We start from the raw sequence: 17,925 nt of genomic DNA on the forward strand, positions 1-17,925 counted from the left end.
AAATATTGATTTATAATTATTCTGTAAATGGCATATATATGTTTTAAGTAGTCTTTTCTATGTATACCTTACATTAAATGGGTGTGTGTGTGTGTGTGTGTGTGTGTGTGTGTGTACAATTAATATATATGCAGTGGAGCAATGTCTATGGAACTTCGAGAAAAATCAGTGTCCAAGAAAGTTCTCCCTTGTAGATAAAAAGAGAAAAACATTTTAAAAATGCAAGGACTCCAAATGTACACTATCCATTTATACTGTTTAAAAAAATTTTTTAAAGACTCAAAGTACTCCACCCAACAGAGAAATCAACCCAAAGAACTGAAATTTGAAAAGATGTGGGTATAAAGGAAATAACAGTTAAACTTCAGAATCTATGTCTAAATCATCATCATTAATATGGTTATTACATTTATTGAAAATGCTAAAGTCTAACAGTGAAATAAGAAAAACATGATTTTTTAAAATTAATATACATAAACTTCTGGATCTCAAAGCCCAAAACATCACAGATCTTTTTCACTTCCTGTGGAGAAAGGGAAGAGTATGATGGCCAGATCAGTGGGTTCTGTTCAACCATCAAAAGGTGTGGGTCTTTCTTCTGGCAGATTCTGCATGCAAGTGGAAAATCAAATATTCCAGCTAGGAGCTGAGTGGGAATTGGCAATATGGGGATAAGATCTGAAGCTTCTGGGGAAAGTCTGGGCTGGTCAATGTTGAGGAGGAGCTGGGCTGGGGTCCCAATTATAACAATAACTGCTTCTCTTCCCCGAGCACAGTGCTAGCGGCTTCCCCCAAATTATTTCTGAAGTTCACAACAAAGCTGTAAGGTAGGCACCATTATTTCCTTTATAGATAAGAAAACAAAAACACAGAGAGGTTCTGATACCAGACTTCATCAAATCAAGTTCACAAACCTTAGTCTGATTTGTTACCCTTTGGGATTTGGGGGGGATCTAGTAGAGGAAGCAGGAAACCAACCAAGAGCTTAGTGGCTAAGAAGTAGGGAGATCACTTTCTCAAAAGGAAGGACAGCCTCTTTTTCACCTCCATCACCCCAATGTCTTTGTAGGCGGGGGCCGCAGACTGCACAATCGAGAGCATGGCTTCTATGACACCATCTGGTGTCTACCCACTGCTCAGAACCATTCTGCCAGGGGACAGCAGGAGGCCCTTAGGACTGGGGACTGCCCAGCCCCACCAGCAACTGTGAGAAGCACCTGAAACACATATATTTGCAGCAAGTTGCCATAGGGGAGGAGGCTTAGTTTCTAAAAGACTGGACTCCCCTTATTACTGTCTGCTCCACCACACTAGGGAGGAGGTAGAACCCTGAGGCAGTCCAAAGATGAGCACAGACGACATCATTAGGGAAATGCTGGCCATCAAGGAATCCAAATCAAAACCACAGTGAGACACTACACCCACTAGAATGGCTAGCAACAAAAAGTCAGAGAGTGAGTCTTGACAAAGATGTCGAGAAGTCAGAAAACCCATATACTCGTTCATGGAAATGGAAAATGGTGCAACTACTTTGGAAAACAGTCTACAAATTCCTCAAAGGATTCAAAGGAAGTGAAAGGACCAGGGTAGGGGAGATGGAGCCACATAAGAGAGTTGTCTCCCAGAGACCAGTGTCTGGACTTCTCCACTTCTGGAAATCATACAGTATTAAGTTATTACCATAGAAATAGTGTCTCCAGAGTAGAGAGGCGTGGTGTCCTCAAATCAGGCTTGAATCCAGACACCAGGGTGTGGACAATGCAGACGTTGCTGGTGGTTTTGAAAGAAAAAGAGGAAACTCTGAAGTCTGATTCAAGGTCTTCCTTGCTGTCAAACTTTCACTGTCTCACCTTAGCTCTAGTCAAGTCCAGACCCTGGTGCCGTACACAAGACTTGACTTCTGGCTGGCCTCCAGCCTCTCCCTGCCTTCCACAGCTCACCGTCTGTGCCCCAATCACTTCACATGATTTCCAGTCCCCACACAGCAGATGTTCCCTCAGGTCAGCAAACCAGTGCACACAGTGCTCTCCTGATGCTCATCCAGCCTCCCAGCCACCTGCCCTGGCACCTGCATCTTCTCAGCTTCCTTCAAGATGCAGATAAAGCCTTCTCTCCCAAGCCCAGTGCTGGCCGACTTGAAGTCTGCCACCACTGCTCCTATATGACATCATTCTATCCTAATCTTGCCCCGGTACACTTTCCCAGGTTTTCTGTCTTCAGTTTTGCTTTGTTATGCTTTATCTTTGGAGGTTTCTTCGGGAACCTCTGTGTTGAGGTTGTTGGTCCAGGAAAGTCCCCTGAAACTTGTCATTACTTTATTTGGTGTTTTCAAATCTATCTCCTGTTCACACTCTTCAAAGACAGCCATTCTCATGACTTCAGTGGACACCCTTGCTTCCATAAGGGTGTGATCATAATGTTCATATGCTTGCTTTGTATGCATATGTTTAAAACTACACAGTTTTGTGCCATCCATCTCATTCTGGTTTTTCTGTTTTCACTCAGCACCAAGTTCTTAAGCCTCATTTATGTCCTTGTGTGTTACAGAGTTTGCTCTCTCCAGCTTCAGGTTGTATTTCATAGCAGACACCCAAGGCCATTCGTCAGTGCCCCATGTTGGACACCTAGGTGGCCCCCAACTCCCTGCCTCCATGAACAGTGCCTAATGCACATCCTCTAGCACACAAGCTATGGGCCTGCATAAAAATTTCCTGGGATGTACACCCCACAGCAGGATTTCCAAGTTCCAAGTTCTGGGGTAAACATATACTTAACCGATCAGGTTGCTGTGCAGAATGGTTGCACTAGGCTGTTGAGTCTCATCCTTGAAGCCAGGTCTACAACCAGAACCTGTTTCAGTAAGCAGAGCAAAGTTTTCACGAACTGAGTGATGGGACTTCCCCCTTTGATTCTGGCCAGCAGTTTGGCATTGATTTATTCAGTCTGGTTTTAAACATAATGCAGTAATTCTTCAAATAGTACTGAAATCCCTCTGTCTAGACTCTCCACCGCAGCTCAAGACCAATTCAGGATCCTTTGTTTGGCTCCTCAAAGGCATCAACTGGGGCAGCCTGCTGAGACCTTCTGGTGCATGATCAATAATCACCTGCTGCCTGCACATGCCACAGTGGACCCTGGGTGCCAGGTGGCTGCACCCCCAAGCCATTGCTAATTCTACCTACAATGGCTCATTGGCCCAACCACTCACATTACCACTGCCCCAGGCACCCTCCCCCGCCTCATGATAGGCTGTGTCACTCCATTGGGCCTCTTGGGAATTGGGGTCTGCCCTTCTGAGGCCCTGCACACCCAAACACCAGACCTCTGGCTTGTCTTTACTCTACTCCTCGTGGGAAGCTTGTCTGTTGTCCTCCTTAACCACTGGCCTTCCACTGCTTAGGAGACTACACCTCTCCTGCCTGGCACCTCTGCAGCCCCCAGATTCTTCATAAAGATGGTGGTATCCATCTCTTAAGGACTGGTGTTAGGAATAAATGAGATTCCTGATGCCAAGTGCTAAGCACAGACCCTGGTGTAATGTTAACAACTGATATCACAAGTACACATACACACCTGTGGGCTGACAAAATGTTCCCCTAACCCCGTGCCTTGCAGTGACATTGTCTCAATCTGCTTAGGTGGTGGTGGTCTCGTGGAACCTGTGTGTTGCCTGCTCTCCTGAACTTTCTTCGTTCTTTTCTCCACTTCCTCCTCCCAGGGAAGATTTGGTAAGTGACAAGTCCCAACCCCAGTCACCTGGAGGCATAGAAGGCACTGAGTTACAAACAAATGCATGGTCCTCTCTCTTTGGCCCCAGAACATCCAGATCCTTGTCGTCTGACCTCTGGCCTAAGAGTTCCAGCCCTTGATACCGTCACTTCCTATCCGTATTTGTTACCTGCTTCCTTCCTCTGCTGCTTCTCCATTTTAAGCTGCGAAGTTATCAGGAAAGGGGAAGAACCTGCTGAAATAGAGAGTGACCCAAAACCACGGCCACAAGGGGAGCTTGATGGCACCATGTCTCCTCACCTGGTGAGGCCCCACCCAGACACTGCAGAGCACACCCAGTCCTGGGAGGCAGGTAACCGCTAGATCTCAGGCTATCCTTTCCTTTCAGCCTTTTAGCTTTCCGCAGCTCCAGCCCTGCCCTGTGGGAAGTGCCTGCCCATGGTGGTCACATTCAGGTCCTCTGGGGGGGTGGCTTCTTGTCCAGCTGTTTATATCCCTGCATAGTTGAAAGCATCTTCGACCTGGATATCCTTTATAGTGTCACAGAGAGGAGGGGGGATGTATACCAGATTTAAAGTTCTAGAGGTTGGAACTGAAATTAGTTTCGCTGGATCAAACTCACAGTGTCAACAGGGTTTCATTCCTCCTAGAAGCTCCAGGGCAGAATCCTTGCCTTCTTCCATGTGGCTCATGGCTCCACATCACTCCACCCTCAGCTTCCATCATCACATCTGTTTCTATAGCTATGACCCTCCAGCTTCTGTTTCATAGGAATGCTTACAATTACAATGGGTCCACTGGATGATCCAGGACAATCTTTCTATCTCAAGATCTTTAACTTGATCACATCTGTAAAGTATTTTTTTCCCATGAAAGATAAAGTATTCACAGGTGCTGGGGGTTACAATGTGAACATCTTTGGGGGTGCCACTCTTCTGCCAAATAATAGAGCTTAGGGAGGGATTAATAGAGCCCATTCCATTCCTTTCATAGCAACAAGCTCCTCTTTTATCCCCTAAACACCATTTCACTCTGCACCAGGGGTCCCATGATCTCTCACTAGTTTGGTGATTCACTGGAGGAACTCATGCAACTTAACAAGTTAAGGTCATGGCAAAGGTTTATTACAGTGAAGGATACAGACAGGAGTAGCAGGGATGATATACCCATGGGCAAACACTAGAGGTGGGGATGCAGGCCTCCAAGTCACCCCTCTCTGCAAGGGCCATGGGACTAGGCACTTCTCTCTGGCTGCAAACTAGAGACACGTGTGAGACGTCTCCGCCCAGGGAAGCCCACTTCAATTTGGAGGCAAGAGTTCTTAAAGAAGATTGATGAAGTACCTACAATCCAGGCACCCCAGGCATGATCATGAATCTTCATGTGGACATGGAACAATGCTGACCACCTGCTCCATCTTGACCCACTGTCTTGGTTACACAGTCACTCATTAGTGACTATGTGAGAATTCCAGGAGTTAAGTTATCAAACTGGCCAAGTCACTGCCATGGCTCTGGGCAGTCCTGGAGATAAGTAAGATCTGAATGAAAAAAACACACTACATTAAACCCTTTTTTTACACACTCCTCAAATGGAGCATGTACATTGACCTGTCTCTGCCTCCTGCCCTGATGGGGTGATCCTAGATTCACCAGTGGATTCCCATCACTGCAACCAACATTTCTGTGTATCAACACTGTGGTAAATCCTGAGAAGGCAGAAAGATAAACCTTCATTCCTGGTCCTACTCTTAGGCAACTCATGGGATCATAGTTATCTACTTCTGCACAACAAATTACCCAAAAACTTGACTTAAGACAATAACGTATACTATTTCGCAAGAATTGTGCATGACTTTGTTTACTGGTTTTTCAGAAGGCTGAAGTCAGTGTTGAATGGGACTGCACTCTCATCTGAAGCCTCGACTGAGGATGGGTCAGTTGCTAAGCTCATTTATGTAGTCACTGGCAGGATTCAGTTGTTCACAGACCATGGAACTCAGGGCTTTTCTAGCTATGGGTCAGAAGCCCCCTTAGTTCCTTGCTATATGGTCTTCAACATGTTCACAACATAGTATCTGGCTTCCATCACAGTAAATAAATGGAAGCCAGTGAGACTTTTTTTTTTTTTTGAGAGAGAGAGAGAGAGAGAGAGAGAGAGAGAGAGAGAGAGAGAGCGCGCATGTGAGAATGAGTAGGGGAGGAGTAGAGGGAGACAGAGAAAGAGAATCCCAAGCAGGCTCCACACCCAGGGCTGAGCTGGATGCAGGGTTCAATCTCACAACAGTGAGATCATGACCTGAGCAGAAATCAAGAGTCAGATGCTTAACTGACTGAGCCACCCAGGCACCCCCAGAGTCTTTTTGTAACCTAATGCCAGAGTGGCATCCTGTTACTTTGCCAAACTATTCATTTGAGTAGGTCCGTCCTGCACTCATTTCCCCTTAGCTCTGACTAGGCCTTTGTAAGTTCCTCAGTACAAAGAGAGCCACTTACTTAGGGTGCTAGGAGTTAAGAGGCCTATTAATCTTGCTAATTAACTCATGAAAAAACGTGAGGATATATTTCTTCAACTAGAAGTGAAGCATTAACAAATAGCCTGTCATCACACCTGTCTAGAGGGACAGTGGCAGGTGGCTACCATCCTGCAGAAAAGAAGCCAAGCCATCTGCAATCAGCTCCCCAAAGGCTCAACCTGAGATTTCCTCTGTTCAGTATTTTTAGCAACACCTTGGATGAAAGCATGCAGGATTCTTCTGGAGATCCTACAAGTCCAGGGGAGAGGAGTATCAAAAAGAAGAGCAGATAAGATGTGATTTCTGTACCCCAGGGCATAAGGGCTGAACCTTAAGGAAGGAAAAAGGAACTCCTCCCCAGGGCAGAGGCCACTGAGGATGGAGGACAGAGGGACAAAGAGAGAGAAGGAAGGGAAGGGGTTCAATCTGGAGCCAGGTCAGGCCGCTGCATGGCTGGACATTCACTGCCCCTGATGCAGCTCTGTTTGCAGCTTGTCACAAGAAAACCCTCTTCCTAGCACCTACTGCACATAGGTACGGTGCTTTCGGCTGCCCTTTAAAGCAAGACCCCCATTCTTCATCCCCTTCTCCCATTTGCTGAATGCATGTTTGGCACAGATAGATGTGGGTGGGGCCTCTGGGGGGCTAACCACCTCCTCACATTGTGTCCAGAGTCAAGTGAAGTCGCAGGAGGCCTGGCTTGCCCCTGCAAGGTCCCTTCACTCCTTACCCTCCTCCCTGTACCCTGGACCCAAACCAGCATTTGCCATGGCAGCTCCATGTGGAAGCCCCTCCTACACGGCCAATGTCCTCCACATATTATCTCAATTATATACAAATCCAAGAAACAGATGATGAGAACCATCGAATAACCCCTCCCAGGTCATGTGATAAGTGGCAACACTGAGGTTTGAACACACATCCATCTCAGTCCAGAGCCCATGTCCTCACACCGTGTCCTGGTGTCTTCTGTCAGGCCAGCCCAGGAAGGGATCCGGCAAAGATGATTCAATGCCCAGGTGCAAAAGTCTCTGGTGGGGCTGATTCATTTCTGGCGTCACATCCCAGGGAGGGGTCCAGGCTGAGTTTGGAGCAGAGAGGCCAGGAACTGTGTCACCAGACAGGGAGCCACTGGGTTGTGAGCTGCCATTACACTGGGCCAGGTAAACCATCACCCTCAGAGGTGATGCTGAAGCCAAGCCAACCAAAGGGCAGCATAGCTGAAGCTCAGGAGAAGGCTGACCTTCAGACAGACCAGGAACAGGTAACAGGCAAAGAGCAGGAAGGACCTGGTGGAGGAAATAGTTTCAGAAGAAAGTGGCTGCAGCACATTTGTGAAAGAGGCCACTCTGCACCCCACCTTTAGGCCCTGAACCCAGAACACAAGTCATGGACCATCATCATCAGCACACACACACACACACACACACACACACACACACACACACACTCCCATGCTGGTTCTGATAAATTCTTCCCCAGGACAGAGAGACAGAAGAGAGAACAGAAGGGAGGATGGCTAGCTATGTGGGGAGCATTGGCTCCATGCTTCACCCTGTTCTCTTCACAGTGACTCTGTAAGGCTGTTCTGTTATCATGCCTGTGGCAGGTTGTATTTTCCAAAAATATTTCTAGTCCTCCATGCTCTTCCAGAAGCCTGACTCTTCTCTATCAAGAGGTGTAATGCATTGCTCATCCCTTTGAAGATGGATAGACTAGTGATGCTTTGACTACGGAACATGGTGGAAGTGACACATGACTTCTGAGAATAGGTCAGGAGAAGGAGAGAGGACCCACCTGGCTCTCTTGGGACACTTGCTCATGAACCTAGCAACCATATTGTGAGGAAGCCCAGACCACATGCAGAGGTCACATGTGGGATTCCAGCTGAGGCTCCAGACACCCTGGAGCAGAGACAAATTTCTCTGTTGTTACCTGTCCAAATGTTTGACTCATAAAATCCAGGAGCATCATAAATGATTATATTTTTGACCAATTTTTGGCATAAGACAGCCACAAATAAATAAAACAGCCATAGTCACTAGAATCACCCACATTTTATTTTTTGCATGTTTATTTAGTTATTTTAAGAGAGAAAGAGAAAGCAGGGAAGGAGCAGAGAATGAGAGGGAGAATCCCAAGCAAGTTCCACATTGTCAGTGTGGAGCCTGACATGGTGCTAGATCTCATGAGCCTGAGCCGAAATCAAAACTCAGACACTTAACCAGCTAAGCCATTCAGATGGCCTGAATCATCCTCATTTTTCAGATGGAGCAACTGAGACATACAGAGGTTAAGTGACATGCCCAGTGTCATCACCCTGCTAGTAAAAAGTAGATCTGCAATGGGAACCCAAACACGGCTACTAACATCCTCACACTTAGAGATGGGGAAGGAGACAGAGAAGAGAACCAAAGCAGATGCCAAGTACAGGGCCCCTGGCTCTCCTTGGGATCTGCAACAGATATTAAGGCATCACACCAAAGCCAGGGATGCCCCAGGTTGGCGTCCCTACCAGGAAACTATACAGCCAGGATAGTGGGAATCTTCTTTGGACATATGACTTTTCTTACCAGGCAGGAAGGCCAGGGCTGGCCATGTGACTCGTCAGAGCTGGGACTCCCATGCTGGCCAATGTCTCAGTGGTCGTCATTGATACTGTCGTTGAGCCTACAGAACAGGTCACAAGTCACTCTGTGCCCCAACCTCCCAATGGCTCAGAGTCTGCAATTGTCATGAAACTGCACATCTCCCCTTCCTCAAGGGACCCTGTGATTACACAGTGAGAGGAGAAGTGTCCCTGGGGAAGGTGCCAAGACAAGGTAGGAGGACCCCATGTTACTTCTCTGGGCCCCCCCCCAGCCCCATCTCACACCAAGACATCCCAGACACAGGTGGTGGATGCTGGAAGGAGGCGTCGTTCAGGGGCCTCGGCTAGCCCTCCAAGAAACCCCACAAGAGGCCTTCGGGTGAGGCTCCAGCACATTCTCACCACTGTGGGGACTCTGAAAGCCCCAGAGGGCAGGACCCAAACCTTCCCACCCTCCCTCACCCCCACACACAGATCAGACACATGGCATAAAATAAAAGCATGGGAAAATGCTGGCGTGGATTTGCACATGGCCTCTTCTGAGTGGGGGCCTGAGTGAGGGAGGTGTAACTACATAGTTGCATTCATGCTAGGCTAAGAAGGAGCAGGAGACCCAGGCTGGGGGCCGGGGGTCCCAGGGGAGCCATAGGGCAGGAGACACAGCTCACATGCTGCCTCCTTGGAGGGGGCCTTCCTGAGGACCCTGTACCTAGGGTAGCCCCTCCCCATTCAAACACCATTTAACCCCTATCTCATTAGCCCCCATACACACTTACACTGCACCTGTCACCATCTGTATAGAGTGAGTGGCTGCAGGTCCTTATAAGATGGACTTCCCTGCCCCACCCCTGTTCCCAAGCTCCCCTGTTCTCTGTCCCTTTTCTTCCTTACCTCCACTCCAAGGTCCACATCTGCAACTCCCTGCAAATCTACTGGGCTGTGAAGACTGAATCTATCTACTTCCCCACCTGCCCCTGACATCGCCAGATTCAGTCCATAATAGACAGGCAATAATATCTCAATGACTGAGGGAGAGAACCAAGGGGATCACGTAGAACCCAGATATAAGGCAACTTTTCCCCGCCAGAACCTGGAGATGTGAATGTTGCAGCTTTGGTTTGGCCTGGATGGTAGTACCAATGGCTACCATCTTGTAAGCCGTAACTAACTACCAGCTGCTGTGATCAGTGCTTTACCCCTGCCAACCCATTTAATGCTCTCAGCCACTCTAAACACTATTGTTATCCTGTTTAACTAATGGGCAAACTGAGGCACAGACCAGTTAAGTAACTTGTCCAAGTCACACAGCCAGCAAGTGGCAGAGCAGAGACTTGAACACAGCTTTCTGACTCCAGGGCTCAAGCTGCAACCCAACCTATTTCACCAGTCAACTTACACATAGGCATGGATGCATGCTCTTACAGAGGCATGTGCCTACACACAGGTGCACTCCTAGTCCCCCTGGGAAGCCAGCCATGGTCCTTGGCTAGAACCTTCCTTCACTTCTCAGCAAGAGAGACTGGACACCCATGACCTCAGCCCATGCAGCAAAGGGTGAGGGAAGGGATTACCTGGAAAAATTGTCACTGCCACCGGGGCCTTGGGGACACTTGTGGACCTTTCCACCCCACACCAGTAAATGTCTGCATCTCCTTCCTCCAGATCCTCCGTGATCACATGGAAAAGGTGCTCTCTGGGGTTGTCTCGAAGGGTCACTCTGCCACGCCTCACCTCTTGCCCCTCCATCGGTGCTGCTTCAATGACTCGGACACAGTCTGTCCAGCTGGGCCCTCGGCACCAGAACTTCCTGTGACCCTCCTCTCCCACACTGTACCGGCACTCTATCACCAATGTTCCTCCCATTGTGCCTTTTAAGATCCTGGGAATGCTCAGAGTGAAACAGCCTGAAAAATACAAACCCACACACCTTATCCAGTGCATCCTGGAGTTCCTGCCTCCTGCTCACCAACTTGCAGTGACCTTCAATGAACAGAGACACCATTTCCCATCCCTGGGTGTCCCCCCACCCCACATCCTTCCATGCTCACCCATCTACAGGAAACACACCTAGCTGCACAAACACATGCCTACAGGGGCAGCTGTGTTCCCCTCAGATCTATGAGCAAGATGAATTTTCTCCTGCCTCTCTAGCAGACCAGAAAAATCTTTGCTCTATGGCAAATGAACTTCCCTCCACATAACACACATACTCATCTCTCAAATCCTCCCTCCACACTCATCTCTCCCCTCCTCCAGCCCCCACCAAGTCATTTTGACCTTCCTGGGTCTCTGGAGGTGATGTTGATGTGAATCAACTCTCTTGGGTGATTTTTCACTCTGTTATAGGCCCAACCTGGCTCTCCTCCATTAAGGGGGGGAGTAAGAAAATTGAGCAAGGATCCAGCACTGTCCTCATAATGATAGCAAATATTGATTCAAGGGTTAGGAATAAGTGGGCACTGTTCTAGGCTCTTCACATGTGTTAATGGGTTTAATCCTCAAAACCACCCTTGGCAGGACTCATCTCTGACTATCCATGTCATGTCCGGGCTTCAATAATCCTCATGTTAACAAAGCATTACAAGGAATGGGATTTGGAATTGGAAGATAGAGGACAGAAGGGAGACAGAGGATTTTCTCTCAAGTTACAGGGTTACAGTTGTAACACTCTGCTTCTAAGTGAGGACCCATGGTGGTAATCTGGTGTTCCCCAGGTCATGGGGGTGGGGGGAAGAGGGGAATAGAAAGCTTCCCCTCCAGCCCAGGAGTTCAGTGGGAGCAGAGACTTGGAAGAAAGCGAATAAGAGCTGGGAGAAGCTGAAGCTATGTGCTAACTAACCTTAAGTCAACCCCTTTCTCTCCCTGACAAGAGCAACACATGATTCTATGCATAGAAAAATCACTGGCAAATAGGGGTTATAGCCCAAGTCAGGAAAAGTCAGGTGGGTGATTATCCAGAGGATAATATTTCTCTTATCCATTCAAAGGGAGGATAGGTGGGAGAATCAAGTAAGTAGAGCAATACTTTGAATCTTCCAGGAAGATCTTCCCAGCCTTCCACACCTCCTATGTGGACCTCTCTCTGTAGATTCTCTTCCTCCCCGTCAACTCAACAGAGTAGACGTGCCCCCGTCCCAAGGCGCACTCACCTGGGAGGCAGAGGAGCAGGAAGGCACCGGGAAGACACATCTTGTGGCCTCAGTGGATCACTCTGCTGTATCTACAGGAGGAATGGCACACTGGGCCTCACAGTCCTCCAGAACCCCAATGCCAAGTTCTTGCTTCTCTTTGTTTGTTCCTCCTTCCACTCCTACTCTTGTGATCACATCACTTTTTGATTTCTCAAAATGAAACATAAAGGAAGATCCCTGGAAAAATCTGTGTGTGGGGGTGGGTGTGCCCGCACATGCATGTGCATGCACGCAGATAAGGAGAAAAGTTAAAAATATTATGCACTTGGGGTATTTGATAATTAACCTAGAAATACAAAAATGTGGTTGTTGGAAAGGAACTTCATCTACCTCTCCATTGCTCTTAAAAGTTTTCACCTAAGGGCACCTCGGTGGCTCAGTCAGTTGAGCATCAGACTTGATACAGGCTCAGGTCATGATGTCATGTTTCATGAGATTGAGTCCTGAGTGGGGCTCTGCACTGACAGGGCTGAGCCTGCTTTGTATTCTTTCTCTCCCTCTCTCTGGCCCTCCCCCATTTGCATGTGCATGCATTCTCTCTTTCTCCCAAAATAAATAAACACTTTAAAAAGTTTTCACTTGAAACCCACAATAAGAAATGTGTTACATTTCAGCCCAGAATTATCACCCATATTTATGTCTGAAACAAAAGTCTCATAAAATAATACTTCCTGTGCACTAAGATGTTTTCTATTATATTCCAATTTTTTAAGGTTTATTTATTTTGAGGGAAAGAGTGTGAAGGAGGGGTTCAGTCCCATGAACCAAGAGATCATGACCTGAACTGAAATCGAGAGCTGGACACCTAACCTGCTAGGTCACCCAGGTGCCCCTGGTTTTTTAACCTAGTAATTCATCATAGCCTCCTACATAGGCCAATCCTTTCAAGTTAGGGTTGAAGAAACCAAAGCCCGAAAGTTAAGAGATTTGATCAAGGCCTCATTTAAAGCCAACCCAGAACCCAAAACCCCACAACTCTCATCAGGTGCTCTTTCTCTCACCTTGTGTTACCTCAGTGATGCAGAACATATATTTAGCTTGTTGAAGCAATGACCACTTCATTCAGCTAGACTCTTGGGTTACACTTTACCCGTGGCTGAACTGAATCACTCATTCCTATAATCCTCCTGCCCCTCCTCCCCCACCAGCCAACTGAGTGAGGACCCCGCGGTGGTAATCTGGTGTTCCTCAGGTTATGGGGCACAGGGGGAGGAGGGGAATAGAAAGCTTCCCCTCCAGCCCAGGAGTTAGGTGGGAGCAGAGACTTGGAAGAAAAATACAAAAATGTGGTTGTTGGAAAGGAACTTCATCTACCTCTCCATTGCTCTTAAAAGTTTTCACCTAAGGGCACCTCGCTGGCACCACCTTAGGTGGCACCAATTTGGAAGAAAGCAAATAAGAGCTGGGAGAGGCTGAAGCCATGTGCTGACTAGAAGTGTAGTTGGTGAAGGTCCAAAGTAAGTGCTGCTACCTCACCCACTCCCTGAAGTTCTAGAAAATTCTCAGCTCAGTAGAGCAAGTGAGAGTGACAGGTAACTTCCCTTGGAATGCAAAATTATCATCGTGCTCACAAAGACAGAAGCCCAGCAGCAGGCTGCCTAACCTCCTTTCTCCCTCACCCCTTCTCTCTTCCCTCCCTCCACTCTGCTCTTCCTCCCTCTCAGGCTTCAGCAGGTGGTTCTGTCTTCATCCTTCTCAAGTCTACATTCTGCCTTCTAAACAAGGCCCTGGGGCTGTTGGACCCAATGTTGTACCTCACCCTTGAGTCACCAATTTGCACTGTCAGCTCTGTCCACTGAGCATCAGTGGAGGGTGGGGTGTTGCTGGCAGTGGCATTTTTAGCATAGCCCCCACCCATGCCCACTCTCAGCTAGGATTACTCAACTTAGCAAGAGCCCTGTGTTCCAGCAAAGCTGCAGCAAAAAGAGAGAGAGAGACAAAAAACCAAAATTTTTGCAAATCAGATGTCTGGTAAGGGATTAATATCCTGAATATAAAGAAAAACTCCTACAACCCAACAACAAAAAGTAAACAACTTAATTTAAAAAAAAAAGTAGAGGACGCGAATAGACATTTCTTCAAAGATATTTAATTGACCAGTAGTACATAAAAAGGTGCTCTACATCACTAATTATGAGGGAAACTCAACACCAAAAAACCCAAAAACAAACAAACAAACAAACCCACCAAATAATCCAGTGAAGAAATGGGCAAATAGACATTTCCCCAAAAAAGTCATCCAGATGGCAAACCAACACATGAAAAAATGCTCAACATCATTCATCATCAGGGAAATACAGACCAAAATCACAATGAGATACCACCCCACACCTACCAGAATGGCTAACAATAACAACTCGGGCAATGACTGATGTCGGCAAGGATGCAGGGAAAGAGGATCTCTTTTGCACTTCTGGTGGGAATGCAAACTGGTGTAGTCACTCTGGAAAACAGTATGGAGGTCCCTCAAAAAATTAAAAATAGAACTACCCTACGACCCAGCAATTGCACTACTAGGTACTTATCCAAGGGATACAGGTATGCTGTTTTGAAGGGGCACATGCACCCCAATGTTTACAGCAGCGCTATTGACAATAGGCAAAGTATGGAAAGAGCCCAAATGTCCGTCAACTGATGAATGGATAAAGAAGATGTGGTATATATATATACCCACACACACACACACACACACAAAATGGAGTACTACTCAGCAATCAAAAAGAATGAAATCTTACCATTTGCAACTACATGGATAGAACTAGAGGGTATTATGCTGAGCAAAATCATCAGTTAGAGAAAGATAAATATATGACCTCATTCATATGAGGATTTTAAGATACAAAACAGATGCACATAAGGGAAGGGAAGCAAAAATAATATGAAAACAGGGAGAGGGACAAAACATAAGAGACTCTTAAATATGGAGAACAAACAGAGGGTTGCTGGAGGGGTTATCGAAGCGGGGATGGGCTAAATGGGTGAAGGGCATTAAGGAATTTACTCCTGAAATCATTGTTGCACTCTATGCTAACTAACTTGGATGTCAATAAATAAATAAATAAATAAATAAATAAATAAATTTTTTTAAAAAAGAAAGGAAAGGAAGCATTAGTGAAGCTCATTAAGTGAGAGGTCAGAGGCCGAGGAAGCTTATACCTCTCTGAAGATTTTCTCTGCTCTAAGGAGAAACAAGGAGTTGAAATGAGGAGTAGGGAATAAGAGGAAAGTGTTGGGATAGTGGCTAGAGAAAACAGAGAGGGGACTGACTGGGGGCATGTATAAGGACTGCTAGGGGCTGCTGAGAACCCAGGGAACTGAGACTGATGGGGTGACACTAACTGGCCATCAGTGAATTGTACCCGACAGCACTCAGTCACCCCAGAATAAGACAGAGAAAGTGTACAGCTGCCGTGATAGACCATGGGATTTGTGCAGCAGAAAAACAACATGATACACATTGCATAGATGAACCTTGAGTTCCAGCCTCGCTAGGGGGAAAAGCAAAGAAGAGAGAAGGGACATGGCGCACTGGTCTAAGTAAATATTACCTGCTGTAACAGCCCTAAAATCTCAGTGGCTCAACAGAATACAGGCTTATTTGTCGCCTACTTTGCAGACTAAGGGAAGTCAGGGGGCTCTCCAAGTGGAAGGATCTAGACTCTTTGCAGCATACAATGCCAACACCTCCAATAGTGGGCCTGTTTTTATCATCGAGTGTCGAGATGAGTATTGTGTAGATGTCTTATGAGCAGATGTCTTATGTGTCCCTTTCACCCACAACCAGAAGGACCATGAAACAGAGGCTCGGCCTCTGTCATCAGAATGTCATGATGAATGTCATCAGAAACAAAGTAAGCCATGTCTGTGCCTGGCCCTTGGAAACATGCATTTCTGCTTTCAGGAAGATCATTTATATTTTCCCTATCCCTCCCATGAAGGACAACTAACCCCTGGATTTGACACATAAAATAAAAATAAGAAGGTTCTGAAAGGTGGAGAGAAAGTAGACTGGCAAGGGACCTTGCGAGTCAGGGAACAACAAATGAATCGGTAAGCTGTCTGGGTGGGTTTTCTTATTTTGTTTTGTTTTGTTGGTTGGTTGTTTTTGTTTTTGTTTTTTGGCTTTATATACCCCAAATTTGGAAATAGCCCAGACTGGAGAAGCCAGCAAACAGGATATATTAACAGACACAGGGGGAAAGGGTCGGGGTTGGGATGGGGAGCCTCAACAAAAGCCGTCTCTCTTGCCAAAGAACCAGGAAATGGACAATCTAGCAAAACAGAAGATTAGACAGTAACTTTCCTACCTCCAACCAAACCACAGAGAAAATGGCAGCCCCGCCCACCCAGCGCAGCACAGGGCAGGGGCGGGGGCGGGGGGGGGGGGAGCTGTCCAATAGCAGCAGGCACTGAGCCCCATCCAGACAGGAATCTAAGCAGTGGTGGCCCAGCGGAGAGCCAGAGCTTGCAGCTTCACCCAACAAGGCTCAGATTGCGTCCTGGGAGTGCCTTTCAAAGCTGGGGCAGATCAACCTCTATTTCCACAGTCCCTCACGCATTCCACCATGAACTTGTAAGCGTGGGTGGCATCGTCTGCAGCCTGCACTGCACTCTGCAGGATTCTGCCTTGTTCACGGCCCCTGTCTCTGGTACCTGGCCCATCATCTACTGCTCAGTGGCATTTAATGAGCATGAACTGATCTGGAGGAAAGAGCAGCCTGGAAAAGATTTGGGGGACATAAAAGAATGCTCTGCCAATGGGGTAAGATTAGTTTTGCATTAACCAAGTGTTAAAAAAAAACAAAAATTCTACTAAGTTTGAAGATCTAATAAGCTTTATTATTATTTGTTATTATTATTGGTGGTAGAAAAAGGAGCAAAGGCTGAACTTCGCTGAGGCTTGTCACCTCCAGGCATATTTCCTGAGGCTAATGCTTCTGCAGCTCCCTCAAGGACTTCGTTTAATGTTTTAGCACTGCAGCTTTGCTCTCCTTAGTGTTACTTCCCTCTGATATCCGAAAACACCCCCACAAGACATATGTTAGCGATCATCTTTCAAATATATGGCCCACTGATGTACATCTGAAGGGTCTCATGACTGACGTTTTACTAGATGGCAGTAAATAATCTTATCTTAGCAGCTAGCCCTTCAAGGTCCTGGAGACCTTGCTTCTAACATACACACATTCTTTAGATACCTCTGCCATCCCTAACCCTCACTAACTAAAGTGCAGTTCTTTCTGCTCACAGGTCCTGTCCCCGTGCTCTAATAAAAGGGGCACCTGGGTGGCTCAGTCATTGAGCATCGACTTCTGCTCAGGCCATGATCTCAAGGTTCATGAGTTTGAGCACCACGTCAGGCTCTGTGAGGACAGTTCAGAGCCTGGAACCTGCTTTGGATTCTGTGTTTTCTTCTCTCTCTGCCCTTCCCCTGTTCACACACTGTCTCTCTCTCTCTCTCTCTCTCTCTCTCTCTCTCTCTCTCTCTCAAAAATAAATAAACATTTAAAAAAAAACTTTATGCAAATACATAAAAGCACCTTTTGGCACCAAAAGCATCTCAAGAATTTTTTCTTGACCATTAGCTCCCAACCCCATACCATTACTATCATAAATCATGTAGGGTGACCCAATCTGGTGGGGGCTGGTGGTGCAGGCTGTGAAAGAATTCCCCCAAGGCAGAACAAAAAGGAAAGTTTATTGAATACACCTCTAAGGAGCAGCGGGCAGGACAGCAAAAGAGAGACCGTCTGCCGGGAAGCAATGGTGAGGGCCAGAGTTATGGGGTGGAGTGAGCAGTCATGGAATGTATGGAATTTTCTGCTTGTTAGTAATCTTAGGAACTGTGCCTGGTGGTAATTGTCTGTAAGGGACTATATAGCTAATTCAGGTGGGTCACC

The 17,925-nt window shown here is 46.9% G+C and overlaps 1 protein-coding gene across 1 annotated transcript; it reads right to left on the bottom strand.

Moving 5' to 3' along the window:
- Nucleotides 1–7,175: 7,175 nt before the first annotated feature.
- LOC115281753 (CMRF35-like molecule 3) lies at nucleotides 7,176–12,023 on the bottom strand. Its single transcript, XM_029927230.1, has 4 exons — nucleotides 11,984–12,023; nucleotides 10,406–10,738; nucleotides 8,818–8,914; nucleotides 7,176–7,533 (listed from the first exon to the last, which is right to left on the bottom strand). Exons 1-4 carry the CDS (start codon nucleotides 12,021–12,023, stop codon nucleotides 7,422–7,424), a joined length of 582 nt encoding a protein of 193 aa, XP_029783090.1. The 3' UTR covers nucleotides 7,176–7,421.
- Nucleotides 12,024–17,925: the final 5,902 nt, after the last annotated feature.

This window comes from Suricata suricatta, chromosome 17 (assembly GCF_006229205.1).
Source record: "Suricata suricatta isolate VVHF042 chromosome 17, meerkat_22Aug2017_6uvM2_HiC, whole genome shotgun sequence".
In the NCBI taxonomy this organism is placed as follows: domain Eukaryota; kingdom Metazoa; phylum Chordata; class Mammalia; order Carnivora; family Herpestidae; genus Suricata; species Suricata suricatta.